The following is a 17,133-nucleotide window of genomic DNA, read 5'->3' on the forward strand; positions in this document are numbered from 1 at the left end:
TTGAACAAAAAAAAAAAAAATCAGATTGAATCAGGAATGCTGATGAATTGCTACATGCCAGATATTTCATTTAGTCTTAAGGATCTAAAAATCTGACACGTTTCTCTTTCCTCAAGCACCTTATGATTTAGTGACAAAGAAATAGAAGGAAATTAGTGTATATACTCCAGTATGATGAACTAGGAAGGCTCATTCATTCAGAATGACATTTTCAATGTGTGTTGTCGTTCTCATGGGGAAAAAAAAGCAAAATACAAAATTACATAAATAGTGTGATCCTAATTTTATAAATAATATCCACTCATGTCCTCATACAGTCAGAAAAGATATGAGGATAAACTGACAGGCTGAGCACATCTGTATGCTTTCCTTCCCCTGCCAAATTCCACTGAAATGACAGTCAAGAAAAGTTACAATCAAAGATCAGAAAATATGAAGATACCCTGGAAAAGAGAATGAAGAATTGGATTGAGAGAACAATAAAAGCGGAGGTGGAGTGGGGCGGGGTGGGGGGCGGTTGGAAAGCCAGCAGAAGAACACTGCTAAGATACCAGCCGTTTTGTACACTAACCTTCTAAAGGAACTTCAAGCTCAGGGTTAACAGTACAGGGTAGGGAGGGGCCAGATAATTGTCAATTATCTGGTCAGTATATTAAAAGATGGCATTATGAACTGATGGGCTTATCACAATCCACCATGTCCTTCATATACTGAAGTTCTGGCAATGACATATCGGCTCCTCTGTTAAAACCTCAACAATTCGACTCCCCTGGCGGTCCAGCAGTTAAAAGTCCACCTGTCAGAGCAGGGGACACAGGTTCCATCCCTGGTCTGGGAAGATTCCACATGCCACGGGACAACTAAGTCAGAGTGCCACAACTATTGACGCACACATCCCAGGGCCTGTGCTCTGCAAGGAGAGGCCACTGCAATGAGAAACCCACACACTGGAACAAAGTGTGAGCCCCAGCTAGGAATAAGCCTGGAGAAAGCAATGGCACCCCACTCCAGTACTCTTGCCTGGAAAATCCCATGGACGGAGGAGCCTGGTAGGCTGCAGACCATGCGGTCGAGAAGAGTCGGACTCGACTGAGCGACTTCACTTTCACTTTTCACTTTCATGCATTGGAGAAGGAAATGGCAACCCACTCCAGTGTTCTTGCCTGGAGAATCCGAGGGATGGGGGAGCCTGGTGGGCTGCCGTCTATGGGGTCGCACAGAGTCGGACACGACTGAAGCGACTTAGCAGCAGCAGCAGGAAAAGCCTGCATGGAGCAACAAAGACCTAGTGCAGCCGTAAGTAAGTTAATCAATTCTTTAAAAAAAAAAACAACAACTGCTTCAACCAGTGAACCTGGGTGGTCTTCCATCAGAAGAGCTGATTCTGGATGGAGAAACAGGGAGGAACTTGATGACTATATTCATACAACAAGAACTGGAGTAGAAAGAGGCGACAGGAAACCACAAGATGCTTCCGATAAAAGAGGTTCCTGGACCTCAGCTGCTGAAGAGACTCCCACAGCAGGATAATATACCTGTACAGAGGCAATATTCTATTCTGCACACCCTAGAAGCTGGCTCTTTGATCAGAACTTTCATTCACTATAATGATTACTGCAGCCATAAGATAGAAAAGTTATTTCTCTCTCTCAATAATAACCAGACTTCTGGCTTATTGAACGTACAATCACCATACTTAACACTGGACTGAATATCCACACGACCTGTTGGGCTGCATCTGGAAGGCCTCCAAGGCCTACACTCGCCCAGCTTCACGGCTTTAAGAAAGCACCTGGAGTCAGCAACAGAGGCATTGTTTAATGGATGGGGGCACTCACTTGTCTGCAGCAAAGTCCCGGAGCAGCACCTCACCGTGTGCGGCTAAGGGCGGGTAGGACATGGAGACCTTTTTCACTCCAGGGCAGGGATAGAAATCACCAAAGATAGGGGAACTGAAGTCAGGTGGGCTCATTAGTTACCAAGGAGACCAGCAGAGGGGGCCACCCCTCACTGCCTCTTTGATAAGAACAACCATCAGCTGGGGCCTGGGGCAGGTAGGCAGTTCAGTCCTGTGAGTAGGGCGTAGGTGAAACAGGCACTGGTCGGGCAGGGGATGTACAGAGGGCAAGAAAACAGCCATCTGGAGTGGCCTGGCCAGACATGGGCACAGATGAATATTATTTTAACGAGCTGCAACATTCAGCTGAGGAACTCTTTCAAAACAGGACAAAGATATAAAGAATTTCCAGAAGCTACTACATCTGTCTAGAGAGTTTTGTAATGGAAGGAACAAAGGCAGTAGATGGAAGGGCATTCAAAGTCAGAGATTATTTTTCAGAGCTGAAGAAACATTAACTCAAGGGTTTTTATGTAATTTGTTTGTTTCAATTCATTTCAGTTTTTGAAACTTTGGGTTTCAGGTTGTCCCATCTTGGGCTAGTTGAAATAAGTATTTGGGGATTTCCCTGTCTTTTAGTTTTAATTTTATTTTAATTATGTAAAGCATGTAGATAGTTCCAATGTCAAAACTATTTTTATTTTTTTCTCAGTATCTTTCATTAATTTGCATTAATAGTCTGTTTAAGGTGTTTTCCAAATGTGCAGATGTTTTACGTTTTTATGAAGCCAAATCTGCTTTTATTCTTGATGACTTATATTGCTTAGAAAGTTGTTAGCACTTCCAGAAGGGACTTTCCTACTAATGTTTTAAATGTGTATGATCTTCCTGTAAATAACATCAGATGTGAATATGTGGGACTAGACTGATTTTCTCCTGGTTGCTGTTGTTTAATTGCTAAGTCATGTCAAACTCTTCGCAACCCCATGGACTGTAGCACACCAGCCTCCTCTGTCCATGGGATTTTCCAGGCAAGAATACTGGAGCGGGTTGCCATTTCTTTTGCCAGGGGACCTTCCTGACCCAGGGACCGAACCTGTGTCTCCTGCATTGCAGGCAGATTCTTACCACTGAGCCACTTGGAAACCTTCAAAACTGTTTTTAAAAGGCACATTCAGACCAGTCTATCTTCCAATCTTATTCCTCCTACGCTGTTACCTCCCTCTGCCTAAAGGTAAACATTTTAAAAAATTAATTTTGTTTGATACTTTGAGTGTTTCTTTTTTAAAATATATAGGCATTTTTGCATATATAGTTTTATCCTGTTCTTTTATTAAAATGACTTTATTTATTTAATAGACTTTATTTTTTAGAACAATTTTAGGTTCACAATGAGATTGAAGGGAAGAGATTTCCCACGTATGTCCCTTGCTGCCCTCACAACAGAGCCTCCTCCACTATCAGACCTCACAACTACTGAACCTATAGTGATAGATTATTATCATCTACAGCCCAACTTATATTTGGATTCAGTCTTGGTGTTGTACATACTACGGGTTTAGAGAAATTTATAATGGCATGTATCTACCATCATGGTATCAACCGCTCTTTTTTTTATACTCTAAACTCTATTGTTTACTTTGACTATCTTTTTATACTCTAAACTCTGTTACTTACTTTGACTTTTTATCTTATTAAAATATCCTGGATAACATTCTATAATAACATAAAGATACTCATTCCTTTACAATTGTATAACATCGTGTTATGTGGATGTACCTTAGTTTTTTTACCTAACCATTATTCATAGTCAATTGGGTGGTTCCAGTCTTATGTAATTACAAACAGTACTGCTGTAATGAGCAGATCCAAGCATTTAAACTTTTGGGTTTTTGCCAGAGTATCTTTGGAATGAATTTCCAGAAGCGTGATTTCTGGGTTAGAAGAAAAATACAAATGTAATTTTGTTAGATTTTGTGTTCCCACCAGTAACATATGAGAATGTCTTTTCCCAAGCCTTATCAACAGAATGTGTTGTCTAACTTTGAGACTTACCAAACAGGTGAGAAATTATATTTTACTTTTTCTTATTATAAGTAAGGTTGAACATTTTTTTCATTATTTAAGTTATATTTTTCATTTATTTGTCTATCATTTATATGTTTACATATTTTGCTCATTTTTATGTTAGATTAAATTACTTGTTATTTGGAAATGAGGGACAATATGATCATGGTACATAAAAACTTGTGGGACTAAGGCCAAAGTGACATACAAGAAAAAATGTATAGCCTTAATTATACTTATTAGAAAGCAATAAAGATGGTAAATAAAATCATCTAAGCGTTCGATGGAAGACACTACAAAAAGTGACAGAAAACTGGAGCCTATTATACAGAGTGAAGTAAGCCAGAAAGAAAAACACCAATACAGTATACTAATGCATATATATGGAATTTAGAAAGATGGTAACAATAACCCTGTATATGAGACAGCAAAAGAGACACTGATGTATAGAACAGTCTTTTGGACTCTGTGGGACAGGGAGAGGGTGGGTGATTTGGGAGAATGGCATTGAAATATGTATAATATCATATATGAAATGAGTCGCCAGTCCAGGTTCGATGTATGATACTGGATGCCTGGGGCTGGTGCACTGGGACGACCCAGAGGGATAGTATGGGGAGGGAGGAGGGAGAAGGGTTCAGGATGGGGAACACATGTGTACCTGTGGCAGATTCATTTTGATATATGGCAAAACCAATACAATATTGTAAAGTTAAATAAAATAAAATTAAAAAAAAAGTAGACGAAAGAGCATATTCTAAAGAGCAGCAACTGATGAAATATAAAACTAAGATAAATAATAAAAAAGTAAAGGCCTAATTTACTGAAGGTAAAAGAATGACAAAGAATGCTTTTAAAGTACAATAAAGATCTTTTGATAACAGCAGAAAATTGTGACATATAGAACTTACAAAACAAAGCAGCTATACTCCAATAAAAATTTTAAAAAGAAAAAAATAACTGACAAAGCAAGACAGAGTCCTTTTTGAAAAGACCTAAAACCAAATGTGTTGGCTCTTGGGAAAGATCAGTACATGAATAAGTAGCTTTGAAAAAAGACTAGTAAAATGGCTTTGACTTGTCTCATCAAGGAGAAAGTGTAAAGACACAAACAACAATGGTAAAGGATTGGAACGGTGACATGCCTACAGAATCAGAGGAGACTTTAAAATTATGAGTGATGTAATTTAAAACTATATATAGATATTGGGCTTCCCTGGTGGCTCAGATGGTAAGGAATCTGCCTGTGGTGTGGGGAAGATCCCCTGGAGGGGGGCATAGCTACCCACTCCAGTACTCTTTCCTGGAGAATCCCATGGACAGAGGAGTCTGGTGGGATGCAGTCCATGGGGTCAATGTGTTTCCTAGGAAAGTGTCCATTATAAAAATTGATTCAAGAAAAGGAGATAGCCCTATACTAATCCCTACGAAAGCTTGAAAGAGTAATCACAGTTGACCCACTTAAAAACACTGTGCCGAAAATGTTCTGCTTCTGCCTAGAATGTAGATAGCTGGGAAAACCTTTGTTCTCACTCTCCCTCCAAGAAAATGTCTGAAAACCTGCAAATAATAACTTTTCTTGAATCCACTGAAGAGCTGAAGTTAGAGGGGAAACAGCGTGAAATCAAAGGAAGGGCAGGAACCCCCAAAGGAAGCTGGGCATGAAGTCTGGCTAACCTGTGATACAGCCCAGGAAGAAGAGATGTGGAGTGTCACGTAAGCCAGTATAAAGAATCCAGTTAACGTTTTAGTGAACTGTTTAATGTCAAATGTGGGCTGACTTGAGAGAACAGAAGCAATGGGAGGGGCAGGTGAAAGGGAGGTCGCACCTACTTTTCTAGGTTCTCTTCTGTGGACCATCGCCAAGCTGCTGCATGAATGTCAAAATGCCACCTAAACTTTGTTAAACGGCAGCTTGGAGAGAGAAGGGCAGCAACCATCCCTTGCCCCACCCCACCGCCAGAACAGAGGTGACCCCATGTAGCTGGGGTCAGTGAAAAGAAAAAACCCTCTACCTCTAGAGGAGGGTCAGGAAGCCATCCTGAGGCCAGATCTTGAGAGGAAACTAATGTTGGAGACACATGAGACATGGGTTTAATCCTTGAGTCGGGAAGATCCCTTGGAGGAGGGCATGACAACCCACTCCAGTGTTCTTGTCTGGAGAATCCCATGGACAGAAGAGCCTGGTGGGCTACAGTCCATGGGGTCACAAAGAGTCGGACACAACTGAGCACACACATACCATATTGAACAAAGGGTGGGACCACTGCAAAAGCCTTCACCCCCAAGACCCAGGACCACAGAGCCTACCTAAGACTAAGATGGACAGGATAACAAAGAAAGCCTCTGACCCCACCATCCAGCTAGCAAGCACAAGTCACAGGCAACAGCACCCTAGTGCTGAAGGAATGGGCGAGTGTGAAGACTCCTTGAGGGCACACAGTGAAGCTCTAAAGTTGAGAGCAGAGGAGGAACATTGAAAAAACAAAAGCCCTCAAGCAAACCAACCCTCAATCCAAGCACCAGTTAACACAGGAATTGGAGAATAGTAGTGTGCTGGAGAATCCCAGGAATGGGGAAGCCTGGTGGGCTGCCATCTATGGGGTTGCACAGAGTCGGACACAACTGAAGCGACTTAGCAGCAGCAGCAGTGTGCTGAAGGGGAGAAGGCAATGGCAGCCCACTCCAGTACTCTTGCCTGGAAAATCCCATGGGTGGAGGAGCCTGGTAGTCTGCAGTCCATGGGGTTTCGAAGAGTCAGACACAACTGAGCGACTTCACTTTCACTTTTCACCTTCATGCATTGGAGAAGGAAATGGCAACCCACTCCAGTGTTCTTGCCTGGAGAATCCTAGATTCAGGGGAGCCTGGGGGGCTGCCATCTATGGGGTCGCACAGAGTCCGACACGACTGAAGCGATTTAGCAGCAGCAGCATCAGTGTGCTGAAGGGAACCATAGTGACAATAAAATCCAAACTCAGCTCACATCTTGACTAGACTCAGTTGATCCATTCCACTGATAGGCGAGCACACAAGGAGGTATTCCATTTTGAGGTACAGTATAAATGTTCTTCTCTTAGTTTCTACTGTCATATATATAACATCTGACATTCAATTAAAAAAACTACAAGATATAAAAAAGGGAAAAAAATATCTTAGAACTAGTGGTTTTATGGGTGTGTTCTTATCAAATCTTTGAGGATCATATAATCACACTATCATTTAAGTTATCCAAGAGTATTAAAAACCAGGGAGGTGGGAAATAGAACATCAATATTAAAGAAAATTTCATGAGGTGGGACACAGAACCCACTTCGTATTTACAAGTCACTGGCCATCACACTAACTGATATAATTTAGGCAGTCAAAGCTACCCTGGCTTGAGGCTTCTGCTCCCATCCAAACTGGCCACAGAAGTATGGTCCCTGTTCAGTTTTCCAAGGATCCATAAAGAAATGAAATCTCTTCTGGCTTGTTTCTGGATTAAATTAAAGTTAAGCTCTCTTTAGAACAGAATTTGTCTTGTTTGATCCACAAATAGAACCTAATTTCCTCACCAAACCTTTACTTACAGAGGGAGCAGCCCATAAACCATATTTGCTAATTTGATTTTTTTTAAACATTGTTTGAAAGTTTGATTTATCTTGATTACTAAGTTTTTTGGTGGCCTCAGAAGTTGTATGCTCTGGTCGAGTGCATCCTGGGCCTCACCCTGTTCTGCATTGCTGAGTTCTCTGCCCTGTTCTGGCGTTGCTCAGAGTCTCACCCTGTTCTGCATTGCTCAGAGTCCTCTGCCCTGGAGACTCACTAGGTTCACTCCAGAGGGAGTCCGAGTCTAGTGTGCTGGTCTCATACCTCCTTACCCTGCAATGCCACCCATTTGCTGCAGTTTGTCTTCTGCCAACCTTTCATGCCTTCATTTAAATCTTCCTGAGTGAGTGAGCAGGGAAAGAGTGAGGCTGGGGGGAAAGGATCAAAAGCAAAGAAAACAAGGAGCAGGAGGAGGAAGTGGCCAGTGTGCAGTGAACCCACAAGTGTGAAAGGCTAATCCAGAGATCATTCAGTAATAACCACCGTGAAACCAGACCGGGTGACATCGCTCGCCACACAGACAACTCACCTTCCTAACCAGCCATAGAACTTCACTTCCTAAACCCAAGTGACCTTAGGAAATCTGGCCACTCTGCCCCAGCTCTTGGCCCCGTGCCCCTCCTATACAACAACTTCTACACACCATTAGCTTCCTTCCAAAGTCCCCGTCCACTTCTCATCCAGAGCAACATGCTTTGCCTGCTTTCAAGGGAAGGGTGCTGGCCCACGTGTCCAGGAAACGAAGACTGGAATGCAGAGGGCTGTTTGAAGTTCCAAGGCCTCTTACACGGGAGAGTTTGAAAGAAGGGTGAGGTTTCCGGGGCTCTGACGTAGAAGGGAGGACAGCACTCGGAACTCAGCTGCACTCGATGTTCAGAACAGCGCTGGTGGGTCAGCCGTGCTCAAAAAGGAACAGAATGTTGCAAGTGTGATTATGTTTTAAACTAGTTTGGCTGTCAACCAAATAACACAGCACTGCCTGCTCTCAGGTCAGGCACTGCTGCTAATTGGTGAATTTTAATGAATGATAATGATAAATAAACTAGCTAGAAGGAAGGAAGGAAGACATCACTGTTTAGGTGAACCTCTTGTGGAGGGGGTGGGAATCAGGATGGGTGTTGGGTCTTGGCTTCCACTGGGTCCCAGAACATTCGTTTACAGAGGGTGGGTCTCTGTCCATACCCCTCCTGGAGTATGCATTTTCTCATCAATCCCATGCTTACTATATGAACTTAGGTGAGCCACACATCTCTTGCCCTGTAGATTCTCTGCCTTAAAAGGAGTATCACTGGCCCCTTCCTCTCGCACTCAGTGCTGGGCAGGTGGCAAGGTGGGCAAGCACAGGAAAGATGCCCTGGGAGTGAAGACAGGCCCAGAAGACAGGGCTGAGCCCAGGGAAGCCCAGCCAGAGGCCCACAGGTCTCCCAAAGTTGGCTTTTTCAGGGGATGTTTCTGGTGTTGGACTCTTTATTGGATTTTTTTCGTTTTTTCCCGGTTCGGAGGATTTGGTCTGCTTTTTTTCCTATCATCACAACCGTTCTTCTGCTGGGCTGTCCACCCCTTCGAGGCTGACGTAGACCAGGAGGCTTTCTCTCGGTGTTTGTGCCACTTCATTGTCACAGAAGCAAGCACACATCTACTTTCACTTTTCACTTTTCAAAAATGTTTCCACTGTGAGTGATTATGAGGAAAGAGGGCATACCACAGCCCAGAGAAGAGCGAAACCACAGCACTTAGGATTGTTTAAAACTATAAATCACTGGTTTTAGGTATCCATGGTCACTTTTTAGTTATCCAAGGAGACGCTCATAAAACAGTGATGTGTGCAGTTCAGAACTAGGCAGAATATCTAAAATAAGTAATTATTTAATAATTTATATATTTAACTATAATAAACATAATATGCGCAAATAGCTTCAACATAAATCCTTAACTAGTATGTCTCAAGTACTATGAAGGAGATACACAGTTCTCAGAAATACTTCATATTTCTATGTTGGTTTTTGCCTTTTTTCTAATCTATTCTCTTCATATACTACAGATTCTCTCATACTTTCTCCTTGGGCCTCCACCTCATCCTCAATAAACTCAAGTACTCTGAGTCCAGGGACTCACTCTTTAATTTATATAAATTTTATGCAAAATAACTAAGACCTTCCACCCTTCCTGAATCTTGCTGAATCTTGCTCTTTCCTATTCAGTTTCTCACCAAAAACAAGCCAAAAACCAACCACCATGACAAAATACACTGCTCTGAAATGACAGACACCTCCTTAAAGGATTTGGGAGAGAAAGGAACTATCTGATAAACTAGAAGGCACTAGTTAACCTTTATTGGAACTGGAGGAGAGAAAATGTCCTTGTTCAAATATTCATGAGACCACAAGAACTAGGCCTGACTTTTCATAATGCCCAGTCTGATTTCATCCTTAGGTTTTGGTTTGAAACAAAGAAGCCCAACCCTGTGGGTGGGAAGTTCTCAAAGAGAAGGCAATCCCTCCTTACTCTGCTGCTGCTGCTGCTGCTAAGTCGCTTCAGTTACGTCTGACTCTGTGCAACCCCAGAGATGGCAGCCCACCAGGCTCCGCCGTCCCTGGGATTCTCCAGGCAAGAACACTGGAGTGGGTTCCATTTCCTTCTCCAATGCATGAAAGTGAAAAGTGAAAGTGAAGTCGCTCAGTGAGGTCTGACTCTTAGCGACCCCATGGACTGCAGCCTACCAGGCTCCTCTGTCCATGGGATTTTCCAGGAAAGAGTACTGGAGTGGGGTGCCATTGCCTTCTCCACTCCTTACTCTAATACCTGATTATAGCTCGGAAGCACTGCCATTTACCTGTTCTTGGGACTCTGCTCCTAGTGCAGAACTTTTAGTTGAAAATACTGGATCTTTTCCAGCTTTTTGGAATTACAGCAGTGATGGTAGTAACAATCATAGTGAGTGTGACTGTAGCTGACTTTGATAGGGCGCTTGCTATGTGCTCCACACTGGGTAAACATTTAACTCTGATCGTCTCCTCTGGTCTCCAAGTCCTAACAAACTGTTTACCTACTGTAGTTCATTGCCTACTGCTGCCTAACAAGTTGCCCCAAAACTTAGCAGCTTAAAACAACACATGCTTAATCATCTCACAATTTCTGTGGGTCTGAAATTTGGCCATGACTTAGCTGGGTCCTTGGCTTCAAGGTCTCTCAATCAAAGTGTTGCTTAGGGTCTCGTCACCTCCCTGCTCAACTGGGCAAGTCTTTCATGTCATTTGCAGGCTGTAGTTCCTCCCTGGCTGGGGTAACTCAAGGCCTCAGCTCTTCACTGACTGTCAGCCAGAAGCTGCCTTCTCATACGGCCCTCTCCAATATAGCGACTTTCTTCCTCGAAGAGTACAAGCCACAAGGGCAATAGAGAGAGTCTGCTAGCAAGAGAGAAGTCACTGTCTTTTGTAATCTAATCTCAGAAGGGCCATCCCATCACCTTTGCCATATTCTCTTGGTTGGAATCAGGTCATTATGTCCAGCCCACACTCAAGAGGACATGGATCCCAGGAGGGAGGGATCTTTGGGGGTCATATTAGAAATTTGTCAAGCTCAAGACCAATTGGATGTAAGAATTCCTCTGTAAGTTTAACTGAAAGTGCTCAAGAATTGCACCTTGAGAGGCGGACAACATTCTCTATGCTAATAATGACTATATCGGCAATGTTAGATAGTAGAAATAAACATATTTGATTACAATTTTGAATATAACAAAAAATTGGAAAAGAAGGGAGGAGTTGATAAAATCAAGACCAGAAGATGAAAGTTAGTTGAGGACAAGGATTGAAGCTAACAGAGATAGAGGTTAGGAGGTGAAATGAGGACGGACTGTGTATCATTTTTTATCCAGGAACCTCTCTCTCTCCTCTAGCCCACAAATGAAGGTAGAGCTGAGGAGATAGTGGGTATGAGGCTGAAGGGTATCCATGGAGCCTCCACTAGGGCATTGCACAAAGAACTGTTTCCATTGGGAAAGTAATGGAAAATAATAATAATGCAGTAGTGGAGTAGAGGAATATCAAAGAGGAACTGAAGAGAATCTGTTTGGACAAAAGTGACCCAGAGTCACCCTGGGAAGGAGTTTTGGCAGGAATATGCCAAGTGAAAGTGAAAGTTGCTCAGTCAGGTCTGACTCTTTGCAACCCCATAGACTATATTCTCCAGGTCAGAATACTGGAGTGGGTTGTCTTTCTCTTCTCTAGGGGATCTTCCCAATCCAGGGATATAACCCAGGTCTCCTGCATTGCAGATGGATTCATTACCAGCTGAACCACAAAGGAAACCCAAGAATACTGGAGTGGGTAGCCTATCCCTTCTCCAGTGGATCTTCCCAACCCAGGAATCAAACCAGGGTCTCCTGCATTGCAGGTGGATTATTTACCAACTGAGCTACAGGGAAGCCCAGGGATATGCCAGAGCACCAAGTTAAAAAGAAAGGAATCACAGCCTCAACCAGATCTGGCATAGGACTACAGTCCATGGGGTCACGAGGGCCAGACACGACTTGGTGATTAAACTGCCACCACCACCATCCAAACCACAGACAGACAAGACAGAAGAAACAAATTCTAGACAGAAAACAGAAGACTGGTTCTGGAAAGATTTTTAAGGCAATGGTTCATAGAGCAATGGTACAGGGGAGAGGGAGGGAATGATTTTTAGTAGCATCTGTGCTGTGCTAAGTCACTTCAGTCATATCCGACTCTTTGAGACCCCATGGACTGCAGCCCACCGGGCTCCTCTGTCCATAGGATTCTCCAGGCAAGAATACTGGAGTGGGTTGCCATTTCCTTCTCCAGGGGATCTTCCCAACCCAGGGTTCGAACCTAGATCTCCTGCATTGGCAGGCAGATTCTTTACCACTTGTGCCACCTGGGAAGTCCCTTAGTAGCATCTACTAAAACAAATTTCATTTAATATTTATTTTATGAGAGAAAAAAATGCAGGACTTTTCAGAGCCTTTAATATGTTAGTGCACTCTGTGAAACCCTAAGATACATAGTGGAGGCGGGGCGGGGAGTAAGGATTGAACAGGCAGCACTTCTTATACGGAGCTGTTTTGCATGGAGGTGGAAACATGCTACAAATATTTAGGGGACTTTTATCAAATATCAGTGGCCTTTTTGAGAGGAGGAAGGGTGAGATCTGGTTTAAATATTTCCAGTGAGGAAAGTATGGTGGCCGATAGCTGAACAGTAAGCAAAATAATTTTATCTAACACCTATATATTAAATAAAAATGACCTAGGGTTTCAACATTTGGGCCCCCAAAATGGGAAAGACACAGAATCAAAGCAGAAGTCACCAGATCACTACCACTGACAACCACCCTCAGAAATTCCCTTGCATTCCTGAAGCTCTGTCTATTACAATCCTTGCCAGCACTCTCTTCCCTCTCCTGCTGACACCCCTCTTTGAATCAGGGAGTTCACCCCTGGGCTTTTTTTTTTGGAATCTTTCCAACATCATATTGTGAGGTCAATAAAGAGAGATTTATTGAGAGAAGCAAGACAAATATGATAAAAGCCTTTAAAAATATCTTTTTAGGATAGAAAAAGGAAGAAGCAATTAGGAAAGGACTACCTGCCAAACCACAAAGAAAGTAGTTCAGCAAGGAAAGCTAATTTCTCTAGCATTCATTTGGAATCACCTGCCCTGGAGATCAAGAGACATTTTTAATCAAAGGATGAGAGACTTTCTTTCAAATAACTGGGGTCAGCCTAGGGTCCCATCCAGCTCAGAAGAACAAGACAGCTGTGCCTGCAGGACACCCATTCCTGCAGGACACAAGGCTGTGTTTTTAGGTTAATCATCCAAGGATATTAGAGTTACTTTCAATGGTTAATGAATAGCTTCTAAGAGCCTGCTTCATTTAATTGTCCAAAGGCCAGTTGGTCCAGAGCATATAAAGCCGTGAGCTGGCTAATGAGAGCATTCTCTCTGAGCAGGGGAAGGAGGCGGGTGGCAGGGTCAGGGACCTGGGTTCCAAAGGATCAGGGATGCAGAACAGAACCTGTCTAGTTCTCTGTGTCTTTGCCCTCCTGACGGGCTTCCTGATGATCTGCCTGGGGGCCTTCTTCATTTCCTCAGCCTCCCTGTTCAACTGCCAGGGGAACTTGACCCTGGCCTATTTGCTTCTGCCTCTGGGGTTTGTGATCCTTCTGGGTGGAATTTTCTGGAGCACCTACCACCAGGCCAGTGAAAGCAAAGGGGTTTTCAACCGTGTGCTCGGACAGTACCATGCTCAGGGGGCCCTGCCCCTGGCCACAGTGGACAGGTATGTGCTCAGAAGCCTGAGGACTGGGGAGGGCTGTGGTGTGGCTGAGTTCTAGAAAAGGTCAATGACTTTTAATCTGGGGATTAAAAGTTTACTGGGGAGCAACTTACAAGTCCCATGGGGTTAGCAAGGATGTGGAGAAATTGGAATGCTTGTGCGCTGCTGGTGGGAATGTAAAATAGTGTAGCTGCTCTGGAAAACGGTATGAAAGAGCCTCAAAACGTTAAACCTAGAATCACCATTTGATCTAGCAATTCCACTTCTGGGTATACAGACAAAAGAAGTGAAAACAGGGCTTTGAACAGATACTTGTATATCAGTGTTCACAGGAGCATTCTTCATGATAGTGAAAGGTGGAAACAACCCATATATCCATCTAGTGGATGAATGGATAAACAAAATACAGTACATACAAAAGATGGAATATTATTCATCTTTGAAGAGAAAGGAAATACTGATGCAGCTGTAACATGAATGAACCTTAAAGACATTATACTAAGTGAAACTGGCCAGAAATAGGCCCCCAAAACAAATACTATGTGATTCCACTTATATGAGGTACCTAGAGCAGTCAAATTTCATAGACAAAATGTAGAACAGTGATTACCAGTTACCAAGGGAAGGAGGGAATGAAGAGTTACTGTTGAATGAGTACAGAGTTTGAGTTCAGGATGGTGGAAAAGTTCTGAAGATGAATAATGGTGATGGTTATAAAACAATGTGAATGTATTTAATGCCATTAAACTGTACACTTAAAATAGCTAAAGTGGTACTTCCCTGGTGACTCAGACAGTAAAGCATCTGCCTACAATGTGGGAGACCCAGGTTCAATCCCTGGTTTGGGAAGATCTCCTGGAGAAGGAAATGGCAACCCACTCCAATATTCTTGCCTGGAAAATCCCATAGATGGAAGAGCATGGTAGACTACAGTCCATGGGGTTGCAAAGAACCGGACACAACTGAGCGACTTCACTTATACTTTATAACAAAAAAATAATTTTGATTAAGCTTACCTAAAATTAGTATCAGACAACCAAAAATCTCCTAATTTTTGGCTAAACACAGAATCATTAGGGATAAAACCCCAGGCATCATTCTTAAGATACAGACAGGCTGCATGCGTGCATGCTAAGTCATTTCAGTTGTGTCTGACTCTTTGCCATCTCATGGACTCTAGCCTGCCAGGGTCCTCTGTCCATGGAATTCTCCAGGCAAGAATACTGGATGGAGTGGATTGCCATGCCCTCCTCCGGGGGATCTTCCTGACCCAGGGTCTGAATCCAGGTCTGTCTCATTAAAGGCAGATTCTTTACCATCTGAGCCACCAGGGAAGCGAGACTCCATAAATTCTTTGTCCTCTTTGTCTAAAATATTTTAGCTACTCCATGTATTTTGAATATGAGTGATTAGCCATGACAATTGATTTTTGACATGATGCTATGATACATGATACTATATTTTTTACTAATAAGATACTAACTACAGTGACCAAAATCTATTTCCAATGTTATTATACTAACTGCAAAGTCTTTGGATTTGGTAAAAAAAAATTAAAGGTGAAGTGACTGCAGAAGATGCTTCTAGAGTGATGTTTTCTTTTTTTTCCTTTGGTATAAATGTTATATGATTGCCTCCAGAATGTGAATCTTGATAAGAGTAACCAATTGCCTTAAAGATGTAGCTTAAATTTTTAAGCACATGCATACTATTGTCCTGAAACACTAAACGATGGTGTCACAACACCCTCATTTTACTGCCTCTTTCCGGTGCGTCTCTAGATGCCCAGCCCACTTAGCATGGCTAGGGGGTCAGTAAATGTAAGTCATACTTCTCAGAAGTATCTTCATTTGAAAGGGGTACCTAGAATGAGACTTCAAAGCAAAGGGGTCTGCAAAGGTGGAACTCAGGACACGGGGACTGTGAAGTGGTGAGGGGAGGGCGGGGGTTGGGAGAAGGGATGTGGGGCAGGCAGCAGTCATCCTGGAGCCTCTCAAATCAGTCCAGGGAACAGCTCACCTTGGTGTCTTCAATGCTTTTACGCATGTGCCCCATGACACGGCCTTGGCTATTCTGAGTGAAGGCTGAGATGTATGCTGTACAGTAGATGGCTCCTTCAGTTCCTTGGCTTTGGGCCTGGTAACGTTTGGAACGGAGCTGCGGCTGCAAATGGCAGTCCTTGTTCTGTTGTGGTTACGCACCACAAACACTCCCTGCAGGCTCTGGAAGGATTCAGTCTATAATCACACAGCTCAATCAAGCTCACCCTCACTCTTCTTCACGTCTGTGCCACCCCCTATCCCATTCATGATGGAGAAGCCAGAGGACTTAGCAATTAGCAACGCTGGGCAAGATTACTGATGAGTACATCAGCTCCTGCGTGAAAGGCTCCTTTAGCCGCCGGCCTGTCGGCACGGAAAGGGCCGCTACTGAAATCTACACAAAGCTGTCAGTTCGAATAGTTGAGAAACCAGTATTTTGTGTGTGTGCATGGAAATGGGGCAGGGCGAAAATACTTGAAATTCGAATAACAGGGAAGAGAAGCATCTGATATTGTTCAGGAATCTTCATGGAGCTGGTTTTCATTCATTATTTGTTGGCTGTGAGGCTCTGAGACCATGAGTACAGCTGACTAGAAGACGATGTGTGTGAATGGGGACAAGGATGTGAATGAACTAAATAACTGGTTAGAGAGACATTCCAGAGCCAAGGCCTGTCCCATACCCCTGCTAAGGATCTCCCACTGAAATTTCTGGGTTCCAATGAGTAAGAGAGAGGGGATAATGTGGAATAACCCACTGGGGAAAGTATGACTATAGAGGCATACATCCCATGGCTGATAAAGAGGGTTTTGCTGGAAGAGCAGCACATTTAAAAAAAAAACAAACCTGGGATGCCAGGGAGGAAGAACATCTGTTTCAGAATCAATGTTTTCTAACAGTTTAGCTTCACACAGTGGGATTTGGGAGAGGCGGACATACGCCTCCTTGGCACGACCTACTTAAATAACACGCGAATGTCTGTGGCATTTTGTCCCCCAGACCAGGTTTTTACCCTCCAGCTTACGAAGAGAGTCTTGCTGCTGACAAGCGAGCCTGTCACACAGAGCAAGAGACCTCGGGTGCTCCTCCACCTCCGTACACAGAGATGGGCCTTGAATTTCAGGATGAAGATGGGGCCCACCCAGAGGCCCCACCACCCTATGACGAGTCTGTGGCAGAGAGGGTGGCGGCAGCAAGGCCGTGGCAGGATGCTCAGAGGCGAAGCCAGGAGTGCTGAAGCAGGGGAGGTGCGCCAGCCCTCACGACGTACCCTCACGGGAGGCAGCTGCTAATAAT

General features: G+C 43.6%; 2 protein-coding genes across 2 annotated transcripts in view; one reads left to right on the forward strand and one right to left on the reverse strand.

Moving 5' to 3' along the window:
- Nucleotides 1–8,371, reverse strand: part of PIP5K1B (phosphatidylinositol-4-phosphate 5-kinase, type I, beta) — a 533,355-nt gene extending 524,984 nt beyond the window's left edge. Inside the window, exon 1 of the mRNA XM_010860662.1 lies at nt 8,139–8,371. The gene's annotated coding sequence lies outside the window, so the exon portion shown is untranslated. The remainder of the gene's footprint in view (nt 1–8,138) is intronic.
- Nucleotides 8,372–13,444: 5,073 nt separating this feature from the next.
- Nucleotides 13,445–17,127, forward strand: TMEM252 (transmembrane protein 252). The gene is made up of 2 exons (XM_010860668.1): nt 13,445–13,798; nt 16,837–17,127. Exons 1-2 carry the CDS (start codon nt 13,521–13,523, stop codon nt 17,072–17,074), a joined length of 516 nt encoding a protein of 171 aa, XP_010858970.1. The 5' UTR covers nt 13,445–13,520; the 3' UTR covers nt 17,075–17,127.
- The last annotated feature ends 6 nt before the right edge of the window (nt 17,128–17,133 follow it).

The sequence above is a fragment of the Bison bison genome, unplaced genomic scaffold (assembly GCF_000754665.1).
Source record: "Bison bison bison isolate TAMUID 2011002044 unplaced genomic scaffold, Bison_UMD1.0 scf7180017864469, whole genome shotgun sequence".
In the NCBI taxonomy this organism is placed as follows: Eukaryota; Metazoa; Chordata; class Mammalia; order Artiodactyla; family Bovidae; genus Bison; species Bison bison.

Coding starts and splice junctions, on each gene's coding strand:
- TMEM252 (XM_010860668.1), top strand. CDS start 13,521: ATGCAGAACAGAACCTGTCTAGTTCTCTGTGTCTTTGCCCTCCTGACG. Junction 13,799..16,836: donor CCCCTGGCCACAGTGGACAG/GTATGTGCTCAG, acceptor TTTGTCCCCCAG/ACCAGGTTTTTACCCTCCAG.